Here is a 22,958-nt window from a genome sequence, read left to right on the forward strand (position 1 = left end):
TCCGGTCTGTACTTTTTCAGTCTGTTCCTAATGGTGTGTTGGGGAGCTCTCCCGGAGATGTGCTTTGACATGATCCCGGCATTCACTGGAACTGTTTGAGTTTTGGGACTTCCCAGGATGATTACTGTGTCTTGGTGAACAATGGTCTAAGCAACTCATTAAATTGTAGTGTATCCTCCTCCCTCTCTGTGCTTACTCCCAACTTCTGGAGAGCTGATTAGAGGCTTGGCAGGAACTGTATGGTTATGCTCTAGATACGCTTTGGATACATTGTTGTCACAGTTGAGGTATTGCAAAAGCCATGCCGTTCTCGTCGTTATCCTAGTGAGGTCCTTCTTTTGATTGTGCAATATCTGTGGCTAATTACACGGCAACTGCAGTGTGCCACCAGCCACCCACAATTCATTGTCAGCTCCTTGGGGATGCAGATGAAAAAGGAAAGATAATGTTTTCTTTCTTCAGTCCAGTGATTTAGCTTGCCTCTTTTTTTTTAATCCCCTGCTCCTTCAGGTAATAAAGCCAGATGGTAGTGACAAAGAAACAGAAGCCACGCATGAATCAGATGTCCCTGAGGATATGTTGGGGACTTACATTCCTCAAGAGACAGTGAAAGGCGATGCTAAAAGTCCAGATGTCATTATAGAAGCTCAGTTTGATGATAATGATGTAGAGCATGGACAAGACCACTTGCAGGATACGTTGACTGATGACATTAAGAAACTTTCCCTGGATACCGGTGAAAAGGGTGAGTAGATCAGATTGCCGATTTAAATCTTTATTTGAGCAAACTGTTGAAGTATTACTTTGCTGCCCTGCTTTGCTGCAAGATATAAAATACAGGCATAAAAGCTTAATGCCTTATCACTTCTATCCCTTTCTGCTAAACTGCCTTCATAGTTTTGAATGGATATTAAGGACTGGGTTTTGTTAGTTTTGATTGACGCAAAGTAAATCTGTGAAACAGAAGTCACACCTTTATATTTGCAGTTCTCAGGGCTGTCTGGGGACTGCTGGTTGCTGTTTAATTCAAGATGCTGCTGTAGCAGTTTCCTTCATCGCAGCTTGGCTGGCCAATCTATGTGTCTCAGTTTGGGGAAAAGAATATATTTCCTTGGGGGCAGTTAAGTTTGTTGCTGTTTTCAAAGAGTTGAGTTATGAGCAACTTAAAGATTTGGTCCATTTAAAAAGAAAATTGCACTAAAACCTAAAGCCAATTATGCAATCTGTTTTGAAGGCAAACCTATTTTATTCTGAATCTGAATTCCATCCAAACCATCAAGTGTTGCTTAGGGCAAAATAAAATAGGCTCCCCTGTCCCAAACTATGCTTATGCTGCTCTTTGCATGTCCTTTCTAGTACTAAATCCCTTCCTGAAGAGCTGTGTGTTGAAAGGATTCTGACAATTGGCACATTTACCATGTGCCTTCAGCTGCTGGTGAAAAGTTTGCCAGGACAGATATTCTGGTGTGTTCCTGATGCATGCCCCAGTTGTCCAGAAAAGATGGCAGTAACTTAGGACATAAGTAGTTGTTGGTCTCTGATAAATCTTGGTGGTGGTTGTAAAGCTGTTCCATTTAATATCTTGTGTTTTCCTGAGAGATTGCTTTTGAAGATGCACAGACCTCTGCCTATACTGTTGGTAGACTTCCATTTTTCACACCCATCTGTTAATAAAACTGGAAATAACATTTGAGTGGAAGTGTTGTAGTTTTTATGACAAAACATTGGTTTCAGCTCATGAATGGAGCTGCCACCTTACCAGTTCGTGACGCTATTTCCTTCTGGGTACCTCCACTGTCTTTGAGTTACTGCCAAGGTGTGTGAACCAACTTCTGTCTTGTTCCGTTCCTTTCCAGCATAGGGCTTGAGTTGGGAGTTACTCGTCTTGTCTGCAGATGTTTTACACAGCTAGTTATTAACCTCATCTTTTTTGCAGTCTTGGACACTGTGTTACAGCTGCACACCGTTGAGCTGCCACTTTGACTTGACAATTCTAAATCTCTTAAAATGCTACTGAGTCACATGTTGTGTCTGTTGCATCTCTGTTGCTTCTGATAGCAATGCCAAATTAAAATTTGGAGAAATACATTCTAGTTTGACACCAGCATCTAAAATAAATACAGACTTGAGCCAATATTTTACTTTACCTGTATGACTGTGCTTTAGTGGCTTGATGAGAGTTGCTTTTCTTGGTGCATCATAGTTCCTCTTGATACTCTGGAGTGACCTGTGTTGGAGGTTATCAAGTCATCTCTTAAAATCTGTGCCATCTGAGTGGTTTTTGCCGTTTAATTCTATCTTTGGAGAATATTTGTAGGGCAAATGTTAGATCAGCTTATTGTCTACACAGTTGAAATCCAACCTACTTTTCCATTGCAGTTGCCTAAGCCAACAGTTTCCTTTTGTTTTCAAGGCCTTTCCGTGTTCATCCTTAACAAGCCTTGTGGCTGGTGTGGATGTGCCAGTTAGATTTCTGCTGAGTTTGTATTTTGCTATCGCCTCTTTTAATAGTTGCTTCAGCTTCTTTGGCCGTATAACCCATATGGATTTTTCTCTAGTTTCTTCTTGCTCTGCTTTTTAGTGCCTTCCTTTTTTTATACATATAAAGTTTACGATGCTGCTTTTTCTGAAGGTGTTTTTGAGCAGTTGATGATTGCTTTGGCTTGTTTCCTGTCTTTTCATGCAATTTCTCATATCATCACTTATCCAGATTTTAAGTCTTGCCTGGAAAACAGATATACTTATTCTAACATCAGTGATAACTGTCATGAAAAAAGAAAAGATCCTGCCAAATTCAGCCTTCACAGGTGTGGCTCAAAATGCTTTTTTTAAAAGGACCAAACATACACTTTTTCAAGGCAGAACTTAGCCTTAGAGGATAATATCCGCTGGACTTCCTAAGGCCATCCACTGGAAAGTGGTACCAGCATCGGGAGGCAGAGTTCTTTGCAGGGTTGGACTGTAGTGAGTGGAAGTGCCCTTTCTTGTGTAACGCGGGCCTCCCCTGGGAGGGCTGCTTGGCTGATGCTGCCTGTTGAACTTTGCTTTCAAGCTAACTGCCTATGAGCCTTTTCTTTTACGTTATATCCCTTCTGCTGGAAACAACTACTGCAGCAAAACACAGAGAGGTGGACAGGAGATGAGATCCAATGGGGGGATTTCTTGCTCACCCACCAAAACCAGTGCTTTACTTACTTTCCCTGAGAGCATTGCTTTGTAGGGTTTATTACACAGACTCCTTGCACGGCCTTATGCACAGAAGGGAGCGGGAGAAATAATTTGTGGACAGTGCAGCTCTTAAATGAACACTTGTAGTGGGCTTTCTTCTTTTTTTCCCTAACATAAGGAAGTCTGAAGGTTTCAAGCTGGACAAAGATGCCATCAAGGATATCATATTTAATAAAATAGAATCAAGAAAGTCTATCATGTTCTCATGTGCACTCTATGTATGTATATGCATACATATATGTGTGTGTGTATATATATATAAAAAGATCCATATATATAAGACCTAAACAAATTCCAAACGAAACAAAACTCCACCAGATTTGTGGGGAAGAAAAATACCCATAGCTACTCTAATAGAATCAAAAGTAAATTTTACTCATTCTGGGGCAAAAAAACAGAGCCATGTTGAGACGGTGCTCAAATCTTTGTGCATATACACAAGCTCTGCAGATTGCTGCCTCTCAGTTGCAAGGTGGCTTTTGTCCTTTCTGATGGAGGAGTAAAATTACGTAATATCTCTGTTGCTGGCTCATTTGTTCTGCTGCTGATGGTCAGAATGAACCATGAAGAATAAAAGTAGACGTGTCATTTGAATAAGAGCACTCTGGGTCAAGCTGGGAGTGCAGGCTGTTTTGATATCTTTTCTACCCTGGCCTGTGTTCCATCCCTCGTTGTGGCTCTGTTCCTCTTCAGAGCACAGTCACTCCCTCCATCTCTAGTTACACACTGGGGCAAAGAATTTGGGGTTGGCCGTTGCTGTCAGAAGCTCTGAAGCATGAAACATTGCATACGCTGATTACAGCCCAGATTTGAGTGGACTGAATTTCCCTGAAGTCATTGTATGTTGGGCTTCCTGTGCCTCTGTGGGGCTTAAGGCAAATTGGTAGAAATTGTTATGCATGGAGCTGCAGGCTGAGACTCAGATGTTGGATCTGTCTTCATGAAGTGCTGCAGTTGAGAGCTGTGCTTCCTTCCCTTCTCTTCCTAAGACTTGGCCAGAAGGGATGAGATAAGCAAGAGGGAAGTCCACAGAAAAGAGACCATCACATTCAGCCTAATTCTCAGCCCATGTACTTTCCGAAAGTTCTTGTGCTCATAAAAGTGTGTCAGTCTTGCTTTGCTCAAGGATATTTAAATAAAAGTTCATAACTGGTTTCACTGCCAGAAGCTGTCCTGGTGAAACAAGTTTGCTCTGCTTTTCTGAACTCTTCTTCCAAAGAAGTTGGGTTAAAGATTCTCTTCAGAAAAGTCTCTGATCTAGGAAGTGATGAGCCATTTTCCTCTCCAGCATGCTGTTCTACACAAAGAGCAATATTGTCCTGTTCCAAAGTTAGATGGTCATAATGTTAAGTTTTCGTCATTGGAGGTAGGTCTTTTTTAGCAAAGTTGGAAATTTCTTTCCTCTTGCATTTTCAGCCATATTTCCAAGGTGTAAATATCTCTACATGCCAAACAAACTTTCTCTCTGCTTTTTTTTTAATTTATAAAGTAGGAATGAGCACCCTGAAGAAAGTCTCTCAGCTCCTTTACTAGTGTCCTTCAAACCCTCTCTGGGATTTCTGTGCCCTGTTGAAATGCAGGCAAAGAACAAGGCAATAGCATCCTGGCACTAGTCTGAACAATATTGTTTACACAGAAAAGATTAATTCTCTATAGTGCTTGGTATTGACATGCAAGTCCTCTGTGTTTTACCCTGAAACCTCAACTTATTCTGTGTCATTGCTATCCAGAGAAGTCACCTGCCAGTCAACATGACCTTTGCCAGGTCTGTAATTCTTTTCCTTAATCCTCATTCACATTGACTACTGCAACAGAGGTAATGTAACTTTTATCTTATCACTTAGTACTGAGCTAGAATTATTTCTGTGACTTGTCACTGCAGTAGAAAGATTTTCCTTATGCTCCATTTCAATATGTAATAAAAAATAGAAGGTTCTCAGTATCCTCCCAACCCAGGAAAAGTGCAAAATGTTCTGTGCAAAATACTTTGTGATGCTGTATCCCTACGCAGACTTGCGTGTCACATGAGTTTCATACAAATGTGAGCTGTCTCTTGTTAAATATTGGAATCAGATTACTCTGATAAAGAAACATCAGCAATTGAACAGTAGCAGCTACTTGTACTGTTGAGAATGGCAGCTGTGCTCATAAAAGTGCCTCAGCCTTTCTTAGCGAAAAGATATTAAAAGTTTGTAAAACTGTGTCACTACGCCAGAAGCTATCCTTGTCAAACTAGTTTGCTCAGCTTTTTTCAGCTCTTCTCACGAGAGATCTTACTTTACCAGATACACAGAATATCCTGCTTCCCACGGGTTGGCTCACAGGAGTCATCAAGTTGGTGGACTGGCTGCCCTGGCAGCAATCAGATAGTTGTGTTTGTTCAGGATTTCCACTTACACCCACACTTCTGCAAATCAGAGTTTGAATATGTGAATGTCCGAGGCTTGCTCACTGCCTTGACGTAATGAAGTTTGAATAGAAATAGCTCATTTACAGGCAGAGCAAACTGACAGCTAACTCAGCCAATTGTGTGATGGAAAATTAAATTGAATAGCTGATGGTTAATAGGTAGAGTCAACAGAATTTGGGTTGGAGCTGCTGCAGAACTTGCTCCTGTCTCCCTGTCTGTTCAGCATTGGCCAGGTGGATGCTGGTTGATCTCTTTTCAAGTCAAATGTGACTGTCGGTCTGTAGTAGCCCTTGTAAGGTCAGAAATTGTAACCTAAAATTGCTTGGTGTCCACACTGCTACTGACTGGAGGCTGTTACTGAGTATTTCGGGATTGCTTGGCTCAACAGAACTGGTGGCATTTGGTAACTTCACCGTATAGTTGTGTGATAATGCATTGAGCCATGCTTTTCTCAAGATGATGCTCTAGCGTCAGTGCTTAGAAAGATTTTTGGATCCTTCTAGCAAAGGAGAAAAATGTATTTATAATCTAGAGTTTAATCTCATCTCTGTTTAGCACTTCTGCACCTTCCCATGCACTTCCATGCCCCCTCTTGTGCTTTTGTGCCCTCTCTCCTTTGAAGCTTGACAAGGTGCCTACCTGCCTTTTGTGTCTTCCTTTGGCACCTGGAGTCCTTCTGCAGTTGGCAGTGTCTTGTATTGGCCTAGGCAGGTTTTAGAGAGATACTACTATTCCTCTCCTTGGCCAAGGCTGGTATGCAAAGGATGATGGTGATGAGAATCTGGACAGCTCTGCTCAGGTTCCCCCTTCTTTCAGTTTAGCTGCCATGAAATCTCTGACAAATCTGGAGCCCACCAACGTCACTGGCTGCTGGAAGGAATAAATGTTCTTCTGTCTCCTCTTCAGAGGCTCCCGTTCACTCTGAGTGCTTTTAAGGAGTCTTCACGCTTCTTTCCTAGCCTGCAGCTTTCTGGAGATGGATCGTCTCCACTACATAGCTCTTAACATTTCTAGGCCACAGCAGAGTGAAAGCTCACCAGGAAATCTTCTCAGTTACACAGCTTTTAATAGAAATCCTTGAGGTGGAACTGTCAAAAATCAGATCAGTTTCACTCTGCTGAAGCCTGGAAAACCAGCAGAGAAGCTGGAGCTGTTTCAGCTGCTCGAGACAGCTCTGTGTTAGTTTATCCTAAGTTCATGTTTGCGGGTCTCTGGATCTAGCTCTTTTGGTTGTTGCTATAACTTTTCTTAAATGAGAGCATAGATTCCTTGAAGAATAAACAGTATAGCAACTTAAGAAAAGTGTTTTACTGGTATTGAACAAATTGGGCTTTACAGTTGCATGGATTAAATGCTACGGGCTGAATAAGCTCCAGTTATTCTTTTGTTGTGCAGCTGAAGCCTGCAATAGAAGTTAATGTTGGGAAAACTTCTTCCCTAGTAAGTTATCTTGACCCCCAAATGACTTCTTAAGTAAGGGGGGGAAAAAAAAAATTACTTATGAAATTAGGTAACAGGAATTGGATTGAGTTCAGCATATTACCATATGTTCCTGAAATCACCTGTGTTTCTCCTTTGAGTTACAAGTTTAGGTCAAGTGAGAGGGCATGATACTGAGAATGAATGGTGGGTGTGAAGATAAACATTAATTAGAGTATGGTCATTGTTCACAGCAAGATTTCCAGGATGAATCAGGTTAGGATTCATTCAGCTAACATATTTTCCATGCAATAGTAAAATTGGACACACACACTTTAGGAACAAACGCACATGCAGGAAGGAAAAACATTAAGTAGATAGGCAAAATACTCAATGGAAATGTTTTTGTAACATTTTAATTTTACTTGCTGTTAATGTAGTAAAACAGTATTTATGTAGACTGCAACACTACCTGATTTTTTTGAGGTTTAATTCTGTTGCAATAAAGCTTCCAACCCCCCTGTTGACTGGCAGCTTCTCAAGGACATGAGAGGGCCAGGAGGCCCGAGTACCCATGCTGTGGTTGTAGTAATGTTATGTGGCTACTGAGACAGCTACGATTTGATCTGTTGGGCTGGATGGCAGTTTCCCAAAATGATGTTGAGTCTTTGTTGTGGATCAGGCTTGGAGGGTTCTAAGGAAAAGTGATACTCCTGTCTCATCATTCTGCCATCTCCTCCATCCTTCCTCATGGAGGTGGCTAAATATAAGTAAATAATTATACGCTTGGCTGTGTTGTGTGTGTAAGGAAGCCAGCTATACTCACCTCTTCACATTGCCTTTGCTCTGTGTTATTGCAGATGCTTGTCTCTGCTGTACACATCCATTATTATGCCTTTCTTCTCCCTCTCTGAGGGTCTCCTCCCACGTCTGCATCTTCAAAAATCTTCTTGCTAATCATCTGAGTCTCCTGGTCCTCATCTTCAGTGTGCCGTTGGGCATGCAGGTGTGTGAGTTCAGGTGCTTAGACATGAACAGCTGTGGCAGGGAGAGCCGGCTTAAATGAGTATTCAAAATAAGCATCTCTAAGGACGTTAGTCCTGTTCGTTAGACACACAGCTCTGTGATGAGACAACTCGGGAGTGCTTGCATGGTTTGGAGCGGCTTTGCTTCTTACCTGCAGAGCCCTCTTGCATTGCACACGGGAGCTGTTAGGCTGATTTTGGACAGGCTGCACGTGTTACATTCCAAAGCTGTTGGCTTAACAGTCTCATCACAGTGAACTACCTGTCTTCCCTCTATCACAGGTGGAAAGCTCTGTGTGTGGAGATATAAATACCCACAAAGTACTGCTTCTTGCATGATATTTTCCTAAGCGAGCCTTCTTATAGCCTGTTTAAAATAAATGCCAGTTTTGGATAGTACCTGGTACCAAGTGAAATGGCACTTTCCTTCCTCCCTACCTTTTGGGTAGGGAGGAGAGGCTCTTCGGTCTGCTAGGTGAGACTTCAGAGAGAGCTCACTTGGACCTCTGTACTGCAGACTCCATGGGGGAGAAATATGCCAAGATCAGGACAAGCTCAGAGCTCCTACCTCTGTAGGTACTGAAATAACTTTGTAGGAACTGAAATAATCCAGCTAGGGACAGGTGTTTGTAAGAAACCAGATCCCTTTGCTTTGATCCTCAAAAATTACATTTTGGTTTACTTGGTGAAGGGGGGACCAAGTATGATGTGAAACACTGGTTCCTACCATCAGTTTTGTGTTCCAGAGGAAAAACCTGTTCTGTGCCAATAGGCATTGGTGGCAGAATGTGAAGAGCCTTTGTGCTGTCTTCTAAACAGCAACATGTTTCCTTCTCACTGTCCCTGAAAATGAAGATTGTAGCAGAATAGTGTAACCCAGGGCAAATCTGTGCATGCATTTGAATGTATTGCTTTTTGGTTAAAGGGAGTTTTCATTTCCATATGTCTCTTGTATTGATATAGACAGAACTTCCAAAAACACATCCTTTTTGAGTGACACACAATCCTTGAGATATTTATAATAAATTGGTTTGTTTTACACCACTTCCCTTATGTATCTGGTACTAAAACATAATATGCTGAAAACTGCTTATTGAAGCAGACATCAGAGAACCTAAGTGTTGTTACTTCATTAGTAAGTAGTAGACTTTGCTATTGAAAGGTTTACAGATGTGCTGGTGTCTGAGCACTAAGCTGAAGAGCGGTATTTTCTTTTTTAAAAGCTTCATATCAATAATGCCTTCTGATGGGATTCTTAGATATGCCCATGTAGAGTAAGCCAACTGACTTCTGAAGTAGATTTTTTTTTCTAGCTGAAGTAGCAAACATTGAGCTTTTTTTTTTTTTTTAAAAAGCTTGTTTCTTTCCATCCAGGGAGGGAGATTTTTTTTTTCTGGTGAGTTGTTTTTGAGATCTGAAACTGCGATATATTTTCATTTGCAAGTGGATATTGCATCTTTAGTTGTATTCTTTTTGGACAGAATTGCAAATTTCCACGGTGACCAATGCAAACCTAGTGAAAATAATTTTGGATCTGTCACAAGTAATCAGAATTCTAGTCTGATGACTTTTGGTCCACTTTGGCCACCTTTTAATGTCATGGTAATTTAATTGTAAAAGGAAATTTGGGGGGCTTTAAAAAAAATAATGTTTGACCTAGGAATGCCTGTCAGGCAAATTTAAGTGTGTATTGAAGCTGCCTAAACTGATCTCTTAGAGAGGGAGGCAAATTCCAAGTGTGCTGGATCTACTTTGTTGGTAGTAACATAACTAATTTGAGTTGCTTTTTGTATCTAGTGCCTAATTTTTTTTTTGAGTAAGACTATTACAGTTTTGGTTTGTCAGATAATTGCTGAAAGGAAAACACTGAGATTATAATGCAGTTTCACTGGATCCTAGTTGCTGAAGTGTGTTTTCACTCTAAGATAAGCTTATGAAGTATTGCCCAAGCTAACATAGTAAATCTTTCTCAGAAAACATGTCTTTGCCCAGGGTGGAAATATTGAATGGTCATTGGATAACCACTGCAGTAAAGGGGTCAGAATAATTCATTTTTAGTTTGGCGTAATGCAAGGAGTTTCTTCCCACCTCCCCTGCTCAAAATCCTGGTCCTCTCACAAGTTAACTCTCATTTAGGATTGCCTCCATGGCTCTGCCCTGTTGTGGGAGAAGTCTGTGTCTCCCAGCTCACATCTTCCAGACCACCAGTCTCCAGTGGGGCCCCGATACCTCCCCTCTCTGCCTACCCACCAAGTTCCAGCTTCACTGGAGGGAAGGGAGATGTGCAATGAAGGAGAAGGACTGTCAGAAGCGTATTTAGGGGACTCAGGTACCAGACTCTTGTGGCAGATTATCGCCGTTGAGACTGAGGTTTCTGTGCAGTATTTTGACAACTGAGCCAGGTGGACATTGGATCTGGGTAGTTGTCCTTTCTGAGCACAAGGGTTTGTCACAGGGAGCCCTCTTTGCTGGTGCTCTGCTATTGTAGACCTCCGAGCATTACATGTAGCCCCAGTACCGACAGAATTTTGACTTCAAAAGGAGCAGCTACAAGCTATAGAGAAGTCCACATCTCTTGGCCCCAGGATTACAGAGTTCCTTGTGTGTCTTCTTACCTGTCCCTTGTTTCGGGAGCGTTCCCCATTAGTAAGTGTATGTGATGACCTTTTAGATACTGAGTTGATTAAGAAAGATGGGTAAGAATAAGTAGATGGCTGGGATTTGCTTCCTTCTTCCTTTCTGTTGATGGTATAGTTGTAGATCCCAGGCTCTGTCTGCTGGAGTCTCTAATAATCCCAGGATTTTTTGAGAGGGATACTGAAATTGGAGAGACTCCTGAAGAGGAAGATACTTTCCAGCCAGCCAAAGGGCCCTGGTTGATGTTGGCTGTGAAGGAAAAAGGCAAGTTCTACCATGTGCCACAGTGAGAATTTAGATGCTTTCTGGTATCTGTACTGGGTTCACATGGGGCTCAGCTTCAGCAGGATGGGGGGCAATGCCCCAGCCCTGCATGTTCTTCATCCTAGGCAAAGGAAGCCCTGGTCACCCATTTGCTATGCTCCCTGTGACAGCTCCTTCCTGGTGCTTCTGTGCTTTTGCATGCGTGTATGTGATACCTCCCAAGGACATCACTGCTGGCTCCTTTTTTGACAGGGAAAGCTGCTTCAGTGAAAAAATGCGACCGACTTTTTGGAGAAATGGGAGTTGGAAGGATAAGTGGAAAGAAGGCAGTGCTAACAAGGGCATGTTCCTTGTGTGGCTCCTGGTGCTTTTCTCATTCTTGCCTGCTGGACCTTGAGTTGCTGCTGTTGTTCTGCTACGCTGGGAAGGCAGCAAATGCAGCTCTTGCTTTTTTCCCAAACACATTTAGATCTGGTTTCTCTTCCAACTGGTATGTGCCGTTCAGTGGGGAGAGTTCACTCCAGTAAAGCCCTGGGCTTGTGGCAAGTGTGCCTGAAAGCATGGCCTTTGGAAGGCTACCAACCTCCCCTTGTTCTCTGCCCCTGACAGTGTTTCTTCATCCCAGATCATCCTGTTCTTTGTCCTAGCTGTCTTTATAGTTGGCATACCATAAACCTATGACTATTAGAGGATGGCTTGAAAATTTATACGAAAACAAAACAGCTCCTTGCTTTTATTCTTTACTAACTGATCGCCTGGTATGACCTTTAGCTAGCAAAGACCTTAGAGGAGGTAAGCAAATGAGGTGTGTAACTTGGGTATCTCCACTTTTTAAACTGTTTATAATTATCTGAGCGATTTTTTCCCCAACTTGCTTGTCACCATGAAACTCTGAGTGGTTTTATCCCTTAGTAACTCTGGTTGTGGCAAATCTGAGTTCATTTCAGTAGATGAAGTAAAAGAGAAATGAGTTTCCTGCTGCTACTACTGCTGCTTTTTTTTTTAGGAAAGTAGATTTTTATTTAAACCCCTGAATATCTGTCCATTCTCCTCTCGGCCTTGCTAACAAGTCAGCAAAGATAAAATAAAATTAAAGTCACTTAGATTCTTCTGAAACAGATGATCTCTGGGGAGAGGCGAAGTCTGAAGAGCTTTGTATCAGAAGGCAAAGCTGGGGATAATTAGCGGCATATGAGAACCAGAGTTTGTCATTAGAGCGATAGCCGTCATTGTCAAACGACTGCTGGGGTAACGTTGCCCGAAGGCAACCCAGGCCGTCCGCAGCGGCACCACCATCTGTGAACGTGCCCTTGTGATGGTGGTGCACAGCCGTTCCCCTCGGGGCAAGCTGCTGCCCCCCACTGCCACCCCGGCTGCCCCCAAGCGCCGGTCCCCAGCACCCCAGCACTGCTCGGTGCTGCTGGCAGCTGCAGCCTCCCCTCCTGCAGCCTGACTCCCTTCATCCGTCATGTCACCAGCGGCCTCCGTCAAGGGTCCTTGCGGGACAGATGGGTGTCATCTGGGGGCCAGGGTCTGCGTGTCACCGCTTCTCCTTGAGGCTTTCTCGCATTCGTGAGTGCCGTTGGCCTGCTGGAGAACAGTCTTCAGCGAAACGTTGCTTTATCTCATGTCTTCTAAGGGAAACAGTGACAGCTACATCCCTTGAAACTTGCAGTCAGTGCCATGGTCTCTCTTTAAGAAAGCAAAATTTCTTTTGAACACTCAAGGCCTGATTTTAGCACATGTGCTTGAGATGGATGCGATTGCCATACAAGTGGAAAAAGGCAGCCATCTTTCACGAGCCCTCCAGACAAGAAGCACATGGATATTTCCATCTGACAAACAGAGCAGTAACCGCAGGCTCTCAGCAGGGATGCAGCTCAAGAAGGGACCGGTCCCAGCCTTCTCCGTGGCAAAGATCACTTTGGATGTTTGTAAACACTAAATGCATTTGGTGTGCCAGCCATCTATAGCAGATACTTCCAAACTTAGATACTTGAATATTTGGAAATTGCAAACTAGAAATTAGTTGACAGTTGATTTAAATATTATCGGTATCTGGTCAAGAGATTTCAGGGGGAGGGAGCTGTTTGTCATATATAGCGATTACTTTCATAAGACCTTTTCATAATCCTGGTCCACAGCTGAAGAGGGTCAGCTTAGTAGATATGGTTTCAGTTTCAAAGATAAACATGCATTTTATAACCTTGCATAAAGTTTTTAAAGGAAATTAAATATTTAATGAATATATGTACTTAAAGGACTACTTATATGATATTAATCACTTCAACTAAGAAATGCCAGGATATTCATGTAGTTCTTAGTATTTAATAAACAGAATGTGTTTTCCACCATTTTGTTTGTTACGGCTGGCATAGTTCTACTTGTAAAGTTGGGATTTATTTTTATTTTTGTTGTTTTTCAGCAGATCTGCATGGTAAGTGAACATATATCTGCTCTCTGTGGTAGTCTGGAGGAAGAATAATTGCTTCATGCTTGGCTATTCTAACACTTGAGAGATCTTTTTAGTTTCAAATAAGTCTACTACATGCACCTTGTATTGTAGTTTACAGCAAAGGCCCAACATGAATTTGTCATGGCAGTGTGCTACAGTAACTGTTGTGTTTGTTTGATGCAGCAAAGGCTGTTGGGATCGGTGGTGTGCACAGAACAAAGCAAGATGATGGACCCAAAGTGAATGATCCCAGACTCCTCCCAGATAAGTTTCTTCAAAGGACAGCCAAGGTAACTCCATGGAGAGTGACAAGCGAGCACGTGTGCGCTCCCAAAGGCTGAAGACGACCAGCCCTGGCCTCCCTGTAGTCTCCATCTGTTGATCTTTGAATCTCATTCCCCATTTCAAAGAGAGTAGTTGTCCGATCTGATAAAAATCAAGTGTCTTGTTATTTTTACCAATTATCCTAGTTTAAATTCCCTTTGTTTGTTAGGCAAAATTACTTAGGAAGATTCAGGAAAAAGATTGGATACTAATCTGAGTGTCAGGATATCCAAAGTTGTCAGAATTAATTCTTACAGACTTTGGAAAGGCTGCTAGTGCTGTTGATTCAAGATTTGAGTCAATCTCTGAATGTTGAGAGACCAGAAAAGGACTGCTGGGTCAGGCTGGGTCAGGTCTCTTCCACATCTTGTGCCTTCCCTTGCAGCCTCTGATTCTGGTCCCTGTTGTGGGCTGGGCTGCCCTCTGGTCTCATCCAGCGTGGCAGTTCCAGTGCTCAGAATTGCACAGAGGTGCAGCTCCTGAAACCTTCTGGAAGGACTCTTCTGTATAAGCTTAGGAAATCAGCTATAATATTTCTGTTATCCAGTGATTTATTATGGTCTACAAAAATATAGCCTGGATGAACACCTCTCTGGAACAATTATTTAGTGATATTGTAATTTATTATTCTTTTCAAAGCCGTCTTGTATAAAGGTAAAATAACCCCTAACTTCAGAAAGCACAGAGAGAAGGAGAGAACTGCCAAATTCCCCACAGCACATCCTTTCCTGTGGTTAGCATTGGATCCGCCAGCGGCACCATTTTTGGACTGGCCTGTTCTGTGCTGAATGTTGAAATCACAGGCCGAGGATACAAATGAAGGATTTTACAGGAGTTGCTTGTATGTTGTGGCTAATTCCCTGCATTTGGAAGCATCTGCTTCTTGTCTGGTTTTGTTCTGTAATCAAGAAAATTGCTGTAGAGAGCTAGCACTTGGAAGGCACTTAGCTCTTCAATAGCCATGAGCAAGATGGCAAGGAAAATAAATTGTAAATAGGTATTCAAGTTAAAAAATGCACACACACATACACACACACAGGGAAAACATAATATAGGCCTTGTGATTTTTCCAGATATTCTGCTAAGCCTCTATGTATCCCTATTCTGTTAAAGAAAATAAGTTTCTCTGAAGATATTAACTGTAGAAACTTTTGCCTCTTCAGGTGGTCTATATTTTGGAAAAGAAGCATTCCCGAGCAGCTACAGGCTTCATCAAGCTTCTGGCAGACAAGAACAGTGAACTCTTCAAGAGGTGTGCCATGTTCTCACCTGTGGACCACAGAGTGCCTAGGGCCTACGTGTCCTTGGCTGATTGCCCTCCAGACTTTGTGACCAGGCCTGAGGACTATTCAAATATGCTCTTCATCTGTCGCATAGTGGACTGGAAAGATGACAGCAACTTTGCAACAGGGTATGTGGCTGCCATTGGAAGTAGAGATGACTGAGATTTCTAGTCAGAGTTCTTGGTTTCACTTAATTTGATACGTGGAACAGAGACAGGAATCTGTTAACAAGATTCTTGTCTTGTATCCCTCTGGTATTGGTGGATAAACTGCGATGAGGCTAAGGATAGCTCATCGCTAGTTAATCTCATGGCTACATAATGTTAGTTTCTTTTGGTGCTTGCTTCAGTGTGCTGGCGCATCACAGCGTTAATGAGTGTATGGTCTTTGCTCAGAAGAGCTTGCAGTCTAGAGGGAACACACACAGGTACTTAGCCTGACCAGCACAAGCACTGTGGGGTGCTGGCAGCCTTTCAATCTTTCCTCCCTTTGTGTAAGAGTAGTACACAATGTGTAGGCATTTCACTTCTGCCAGAGGAAGATCAGTAGCTGTGAGGCTCATCTTTGGTTTTTAAGCCTTTACTGATAAGAAGTAGAAAGAAGTCACAGATTTTTGTGGTTTTAAATTTGCATTGCTTCAAGGAAGGATACTAGAAATCAAGAGAAGATTCATTCACTCCTGAAGCAGATGAGAAGGGTGTTGCACTCTGTGCATTTCAGGAGGCACTGTGAAGCCATTGCTGTCCAGAGTTCAAATTGCAGGCACTGCCATGAAGGAGGAGATTTTAAGCCAGGGCTACATAAATGACTTATGCTGGGTTGGATCTAGATTGCAAGTTCATTTTGCCTCTCCACAAGGAAGACCCTCTAGTTTTCAGCATTTTCACTCTTTTCTTGGGAACAGCTGCAGTGTCCCAAGCTCCCACCTGGAGTGGCCACGCTGTTTCCTATTGAGTGGATCTCAATAAGAAATGGTGGACATTGATAAATCTATTCAGTTGTCTTGGGAAAAACTGAGTAGTCCTGGTTTAGTTGGTGATCCAGAGTAGGTAACTCTGACCTATGGCAATGCTGTGGTCAAATTTTACAGGTGATGGCGATCTGGATGTAATCTGGAGCATGTGCGGTAGTGGGAGTTGGGCATAAAGCCCAACTTTTCTCTTCCCCTTGCAAAGCTGTTCTGATGGGGTGGTACAGCTGATGTACAGTGTCATCACCATGGTTTTTGGATTCCTCAGCTCAAACTCCTGGTAAATTTTAAAACTTACATAAAACTTTTTTTTTTTTTTTAAGAGTAAATATGTTGGCACAGATCTATCAGCCCTAGAACTAAAAGTAAACTAAACTGAAGTCCCTGTTTCCCTGAGTTTAAGTTCGTTATCAGTTGTGGCTGCTTTGTGTGCCCAGTAATAGCAAGTTTCACGTGTACTCCTTGAGAGCCACATGAGCTGTTAAGTCACTCAGTATTTCCTAGCTAAACTGCAGTGCATGAACTGAAGTGGCCTCCCTTTGAGCCCCACTTAACTAGGGCTGGCTGTGCTGTGAACTTCACTGTGACTAAGTTTCTTATTGGCAGAGATTTTCTTTGTCATCTTTGACTCCAACAGAGAAAAGATTGGAGGGTGATTGTACTGCTTGGCTTCTTGTCATGAACAACCCCCCTTTTCAGCAGAAACAGGGGAAATTAGGAGGATGGGTTAATGTCTTTTTTCATTGGCTAATGTGTATATTCTCATCTGGCTGTTTTGGTAGTTTCCAAGATGTAAAGGGTGTTGTCAGGAAAGAAAACGTCCTTGATTGTCTTCATACATAGCCGTTTCCTCTGGGACTTGGTTGCATTTCAGTAAGTGCCTTGTGGAGATGGGAGCATAAAACCTTGGTGACCCATTTTGGTTTTAACTATAAATACATGCTTGTTTAAATGCTGAAAGACAAGGAAACCTCTTGAAGGTCCCAGAAGTTCCTGTTTGCTTTTGGGCTGGTTTATAAGCTTGTTTATAAGCCATGTTGCTAGTTGTGGCCCACCTGAAGGAGAGAAGAGCAGGTGATCTGCAGCTCATTGCATGCTTGGTTTTTTGAACTTTCTCATGCACCCCTTAGTTCTGCCCACAGACTTCATGATACCCCTTTGCCAGCACCACCAAGGTTTTGGAGGTGTCTAAAGACACTGAAGAGCCTGTAGGTCATCACTCTGCACTGTCCACATCTGCTGGAAGTACAAGGGAAACTCCCTCCATAGTTGGCAGTCATTTCCCCTGGATGCCTTGGGTGTTTCCAGGTATTCTCCATCCTGCAAGCTGAACTCCCCCAGGCTGGTCGTGCACCTTCCTCAGCTTTCCTTTTCCCTTGGGAAGTTCAGTGCCACGTTTCCAAGCACAATTAATGGCATAGTCTGGCCTTCACAGTGACCACGTGTGGCTGGAGCAGTGGGATGCCCTGGCCAAGTGTTTGGCTGTGGCACTGGCTGCCCAAGGTGGTCACCTGCACAGGGGCAACCTGACAGTCCCTGGAGGCCCCCCTGGGGAGGGGGGTGCGTTTCTGTGTCGTGATTGCCACCTGGTGGTCACCAGTGAGACACTGTCCCCTCTGAAGGCCACCCTGTCACCCCGACTGTGCTGGGAAGGAGCACGGAGGAACTAATGGCTCCATGTCCCGCTGGCAATGCCCTGAGTGTGTGCTGCTGTGCTCCTTCCTGCATGTGAAGTGATTTTACGGTGGCAGTGAAATGCCATTTAACTGTACCTGCTTTCAGGTAGCAGGTAAAGCAAAATAGCTCCAAAATACTCTCCTTTTTCAGATAAATATTACAAATACTACCACGTACAGTTATTTTCTGGGGACTCTTTTTCAGTGTTGGAGTCCAGGGCTGTTTAGAGTATTAGTCCAGACGTCTCCGCACTTTTGGAGATGAAATCTTTTTGCCCCCACATATGATGATGGATGAGACTATTAACAAAAAAAAAAGTAATAGTGAAAAGTTGAATCACTGACTCCTCCTGTGTCTCATGGGGCTTGTGGCTATTCTAGCTCAGGGCCTTAGATATTGGTCTGTCAAGGTGACAAGATTTGTCACGACATTTGCAATAAAATGAAACATTGCAGGATGTTCTTGATGCTCTTTCCAAAGCCATCCAAGTGGCTTGAATTCCTTTCATCTCTGGCATTTTATTCTGTTTTTTTAATTCACAAATGTATTTGGTGTGAGGGGAAATGACTAGATACCTTGGGTAGCTCACTGTAAGGCTTGAGGGAAGGTCTGATCCCCAAGCAGTGTAGCTCTGTTGGAAAAACACCTTCTTGCAAATGGGACTGTCTCTCAGTAAAGCTGCGTTCCCTCGGCGCAGCTAATCACCGTACTGCTCTGAAGCATGGGGTGGCCCCACCTTCGTGGGGAGCACCATGCTGCTCCTGCGCTCCGATGGTGGGTGGCCTGGCAGCTGAAGGGAGGCAGCTCCATGGTTGGAGTGGGGCTGGACTGCACTCTCGGGTGCTGGGGGTTCCCGTGACACAGCTTTCTGTCTCCCTGATGCTCAGCCCTGCAGACATCTCACCATCTCCACTGGGACCTCTGGGCTTTATCAAGCCTGTACAGCTCTGCGTGCAAGCTCCGGGCCCCGGGTGGTGGGAGCAGCCGGGTGGCCTTCCTTGCTGTCCCCTCTCCTGCTCCTGTACAAGCTTCCTCTAGGATTGGTGGCTTATTGATGTGTAGGATGTTCTGCTGCTGAAAGAAACCCTCCGTGTAGGATGACTGTGGACAAGTCTGCTCCAGGAGAGACTGAGTAAGCTTGTTAGGTCCCCATGGAAGTTATTCACTGCCATTTGGGAGCCTGCCCGGCTTTCCAAGGGAAACAAGCCTTATGTAATTATGCTTTGGCTTTTTGGAGAGTTCTTATCATGTAACCTTTGAACACATTGGCCAGTTTCAGCTGAGTCTGGGGAGTGGAGAGGGCTCGAATGTTTGTAGAAATGGGTGGCCGAATAGATGCGATCAGCGTCACCATGAAGGGGAAGATGGCAGCACGAGTGTGGCTCTGTCCCAGGCACACACGCATGGGTGGTCAAGCTCCGGTGAGTTGGCATCTCGGAGCAGTTCAATGAGCTTGCAGGTATGGCTGATTTGGAGGAATACCCTGTGCTGCATGCTGCCCAATGCCCCGACCACGGCACGTTCCTGTCGGTGCACGCTACCACCGTGTCTGACATCAGTCCAAGGGTATTCAAGGAATTCAAGGTAATGCTCCCCCATCAAGGTCACAGAAAAGAAATGTTTACGTCTGTAACTATTATAATTTTTTTTACCTTTTAACATTTTAAAAAAAAGAGGTACACGCAAGCCTGAGGTGTCACAGACACCGTGACTCCCTGGGAGTGAACGTCTGACTGCCGCTGGGCCCTGTGCCTGTTGTTGTTTATAAGCCTCTTGAACTATTCTTGCTACCCTTGGTGGCCGCGGAGCCCCAGGAGTGATTTTACAGCCTGGCTCTTACTCCAGGGCCATTGGTGATCCTATATGCGTTACCTTTGATCACATGCTGTCCTGTCAGATTTTGCTGTGATGCAAGTCATCATGACTGCATGACTGTAACATGGCCCCAATTAAAGTCAGTTGTACACTTTTTATTTCAAGGTACTTGGGAAATGTTCCCTGGAACACTGTAAATCAAAGGTTAATTACTTTTAAAAAAATATTAGTCCTATATCAAACCTCTGGGTAAACCCCTTACGGTTCGTAATCTAATTTCAGTAAACGGATCAAGAGAACATGGGTTTCAAGACTGAGCTGGAAAGCACTCTGGCATTCAGAGGTGCTTTCCATGACTTGTGCAAAGGTCCAGCCGCCCTCCTGGTGCACTTCCCAGCTCTGCCCTTCCAAGAGAAGGGGCACCTGAGACTCGAGCCCTTCCCATTTCTTTTTGGAAGGGCAACATGTCCTCTCTCTTCCTCTTTTTTTTTCAGTCCATTCTTGGTGGTGCTGGTGGGCCTGCAGACCCATGGGCTCATCCTTGCTCAGTCTCTCAGCTCTACACTAGATGTTGGAAATGAAGAGGTGATTTCTCTGGTTTATTGTTACTGCTGAGAGAGAGGGAGATAAAACTGATGCCTCATTTATTTACATTAAAATAAGAATCAGACTGGGACCCAGCTGCAGGAACAGAGAACTCAGCCTCGATGCCAAACGCGCACGTATTTCTGCCATACAGTTTGTACATAAAATTGAAACAATGGAGGGAAATATCTTTTATCCTAGTTTTCATTTTTATTTTAAAGCTAGGCAATGTGAACTCTACAATTTACCACGCCACGAAGCGCGCAGTCCTTTCCAGCGTATTACACAATGTGACAGGTTTATTACGCAGCCCTTCCCGTTGTGAAGAGAGATAGCTTTGCTCCCATAAAGAAGATGGTCTTGCTTGCGCTGCGTGGATGGGGTTTGTTCTGTGGGTTTATGGCACATTTGAAGCCCTGAGAGCATCTTGCTCGTCCAAATGACAAGTGCACTGTTTTGGCCCCAATTTAGGAAAGTAATTAGTGCCTGTTCTCACTCATTGGAATTAAAGCAGAAGGATCAATATAATGATTGTGTATTTTATGCAGTGGAAAAACACTTATTAGAGTGGCTGTTTTTGCGCTGTGTTATTACCCCTCTCCTTTGTGTCATATTTTGATGGATTTGCCTTAATTTCAGTTGTAATTTTCTTGGGTCAGGAGCGTTATCTCTATTGGCTGCGATGTGCCATTTGCCCTAATGGCAGTATATTAAAAAATAAAAAATAATTTACCTCTGTGTACTGTAGAGCAATCTGGGGGTGAGCAAGGGGACAAAGGGACCCACCATGGGACATAGGTTCTCATGTGATATTTGTAACCAGCTAGGGAGGGAAGAAATGTCCCACTCCTTTGGAGTCCTGGTTTGCACACTGTGTCCAGAACCGAACACTTGTTTGACACCAGAGCTCTACGACAAATGCGTAGTGGGGTTTGCACTGGAGCAGATGGAAACTTTCTCTAAGCATAATAGAGCAGCAGCCTCATCTACACATGTGCAGAATAGTTCATCAAAGACTATTTGCATGTGGGGGACAGTTTCCCCTGTCTATGACTTGCTTCTAGATCGCTGGCTCCTCTCCAGTTAGCTCCTGGTTCAGAGGCTTCTGCTTAGCTAGGAGAGGAGGGACAGACTACTGGGAACGTTTAGGTCCTGGAAAGAGCCTGGAAAATGGTTGGAAGGACGATCAGTGGGCATGTCTGTGCATGCGACTCCTGTAAGGAAGACAGTAAGGGTTCTTCACACCTCTGTCTTCAGAGGGCATCAGTTTGCCCAGGCAGAGATGCGTATCCTTTGGGATGGAGAGCAGTGTGCTGGACTCCCTGGGAGCTCTCTTTTGTGGAGCTGTCTGGGATCTGGTGGGAATCTGTTTTCCATTTCAGGTAGTAGGGGTGAGTCACCTTTTTCAGTAGTGAGGAAAGGAAGGAGGATCTCAAGGGAATCAGCCATGTGTAAAGCTAGAGCTGTCTGTGTGGAGTGCTGTGCTTTTCTTATCCCTCTTGGATGTATTTTTTTCTAAAATTTGACACTTTCTTACCTCTGCAAAAACCTAATAATATAAAACATCTCTTTACAATGAGATGCACGAAACAGCCCAGGGTAGTGTCTGGCTTGTGTTTTGCATCTCCAGGAGACATAAGTCATGGTATGGTCTGAATTCCTGCTAAGTCCTCTGCCAAAACTCAGGGAGAAGTGAATGGGTGAAAGAGTATGTTTGAGGGCTCAGCAGCCTCTCTACGGGGACAGTAACAACATGACAGTAGTAATTATACACTTAAAAAACCCATCCCTTTCTTTCTTTCTGCAGGCAGTTGGCCAAAAGTCTTGGGCAGGCCGGGGAGATTGAGCCGGAAACGGAAGGGATCCTGACGGAGTACGGTGTGGATTTCTCTGACTTTCCTCCCGAAGCCCTGGAATGTCTTCCCCAGAGCCTGCCCTGGGTTATCTCACCGGGAGAGCTGGCCAAAAGAAGAGATTTAAGGTAACGACAAAAAGTGCTGTCTGACACTCCTTCTTGGGTTGGTGCAGGGTTGTGCTATTTTGTTTTGCTTTCATCACACTTTGAAAAGGCATTGACTTTATTACATGTATTGTATTACACGTTACCTGTGCTAGCATGGAAGGAAACTGCTTTTGAAAGTACCTGCAAACCCAGAAGATCAGTTATTTGGAGAAGTATTTTGTAGGCAAAGAGGCTTTTTCTCAAAAGAACTATTCAAAACTGAAAATTTGGTGTTTGGCACCTAATCTGAAAGCTTTATGTTTTTGTCTGGAATGTATTACATATTTTAGTGGTAGTTTTATAGCAGAGATTTTCTAAATGCCTGGCAGATCAAATGATCTTGGACATTGTTATTTTGAAACTTAAGCACAGGTAGAGACTGTCCTGTGTTTTCCTGTCTAGTCTCAACTTTTTTCTCTGTTTTGAAGAACTGGTGTCATGTGGAGTTTATGACAGCTCTTGATCAGGTTAGCAGCTGGCAAATGCAGTCCCTCCCTGCAGCCTGGCAACTCTGTGCTGTCTACCTACCTCACACTAGCCATCCCTGCAACTTAGTGATGTTCCACCAGCTTTCAGGAACTCCATGGTCTGTTGGGTGGTAGACACTCTGACATTGCTGGACTACCCAAAGCTAGTGGATTTGCTATGCTTCAAAGCGTCAGATTTCAGAGATGTCTTTACTAGAAAAGATTTAAAGACAAAAGAAAAGTACTTTGTTTAGAACCTCACTTTGCAATAAAGGAACGTGCAAGAAAGCAAAACAATAAATCCATTATTAAGATCGTATGGCATGTTCCACTCCCACCCTTGTTTATGCTAGAGCATCCTCTCTCAGTTGGCAGATTCATTGCTTTCTTGCATATT

General features: G+C 43.6%; 1 protein-coding gene across 2 annotated transcripts in view; it reads left to right on the plus strand.

Annotated features, from left to right (window-relative positions):
- The window catches only part of DIS3L2 (DIS3 like 3'-5' exoribonuclease 2), a 194,085-nt gene that overhangs the window by 58,483 nt on the left and 112,644 nt on the right, over window positions 1–22,958 (plus strand). For both annotated transcript variants that reach the window (XM_050902202.1, XM_050902203.1), the window contains exons 7-10: window positions 511–745; window positions 13,622–13,728; window positions 14,926–15,173; window positions 21,900–22,073. In XM_050902202.1, coding sequence (XP_050758159.1) covers window positions 511–745; window positions 13,622–13,728; window positions 14,926–15,173; window positions 21,900–22,073 — 764 coding nt within the window. The remainder of the gene's footprint in view (window positions 1–510; window positions 746–13,621; window positions 13,729–14,925; window positions 15,174–21,899; window positions 22,074–22,958) is intronic.

The sequence above is a fragment of the Gymnogyps californianus genome, chromosome 10, assembly GCF_018139145.2.
Source record: "Gymnogyps californianus isolate 813 chromosome 10, ASM1813914v2, whole genome shotgun sequence".
In the NCBI taxonomy this organism is placed as follows: Eukaryota; Metazoa; Chordata; class Aves; order Accipitriformes; family Cathartidae; genus Gymnogyps; species Gymnogyps californianus.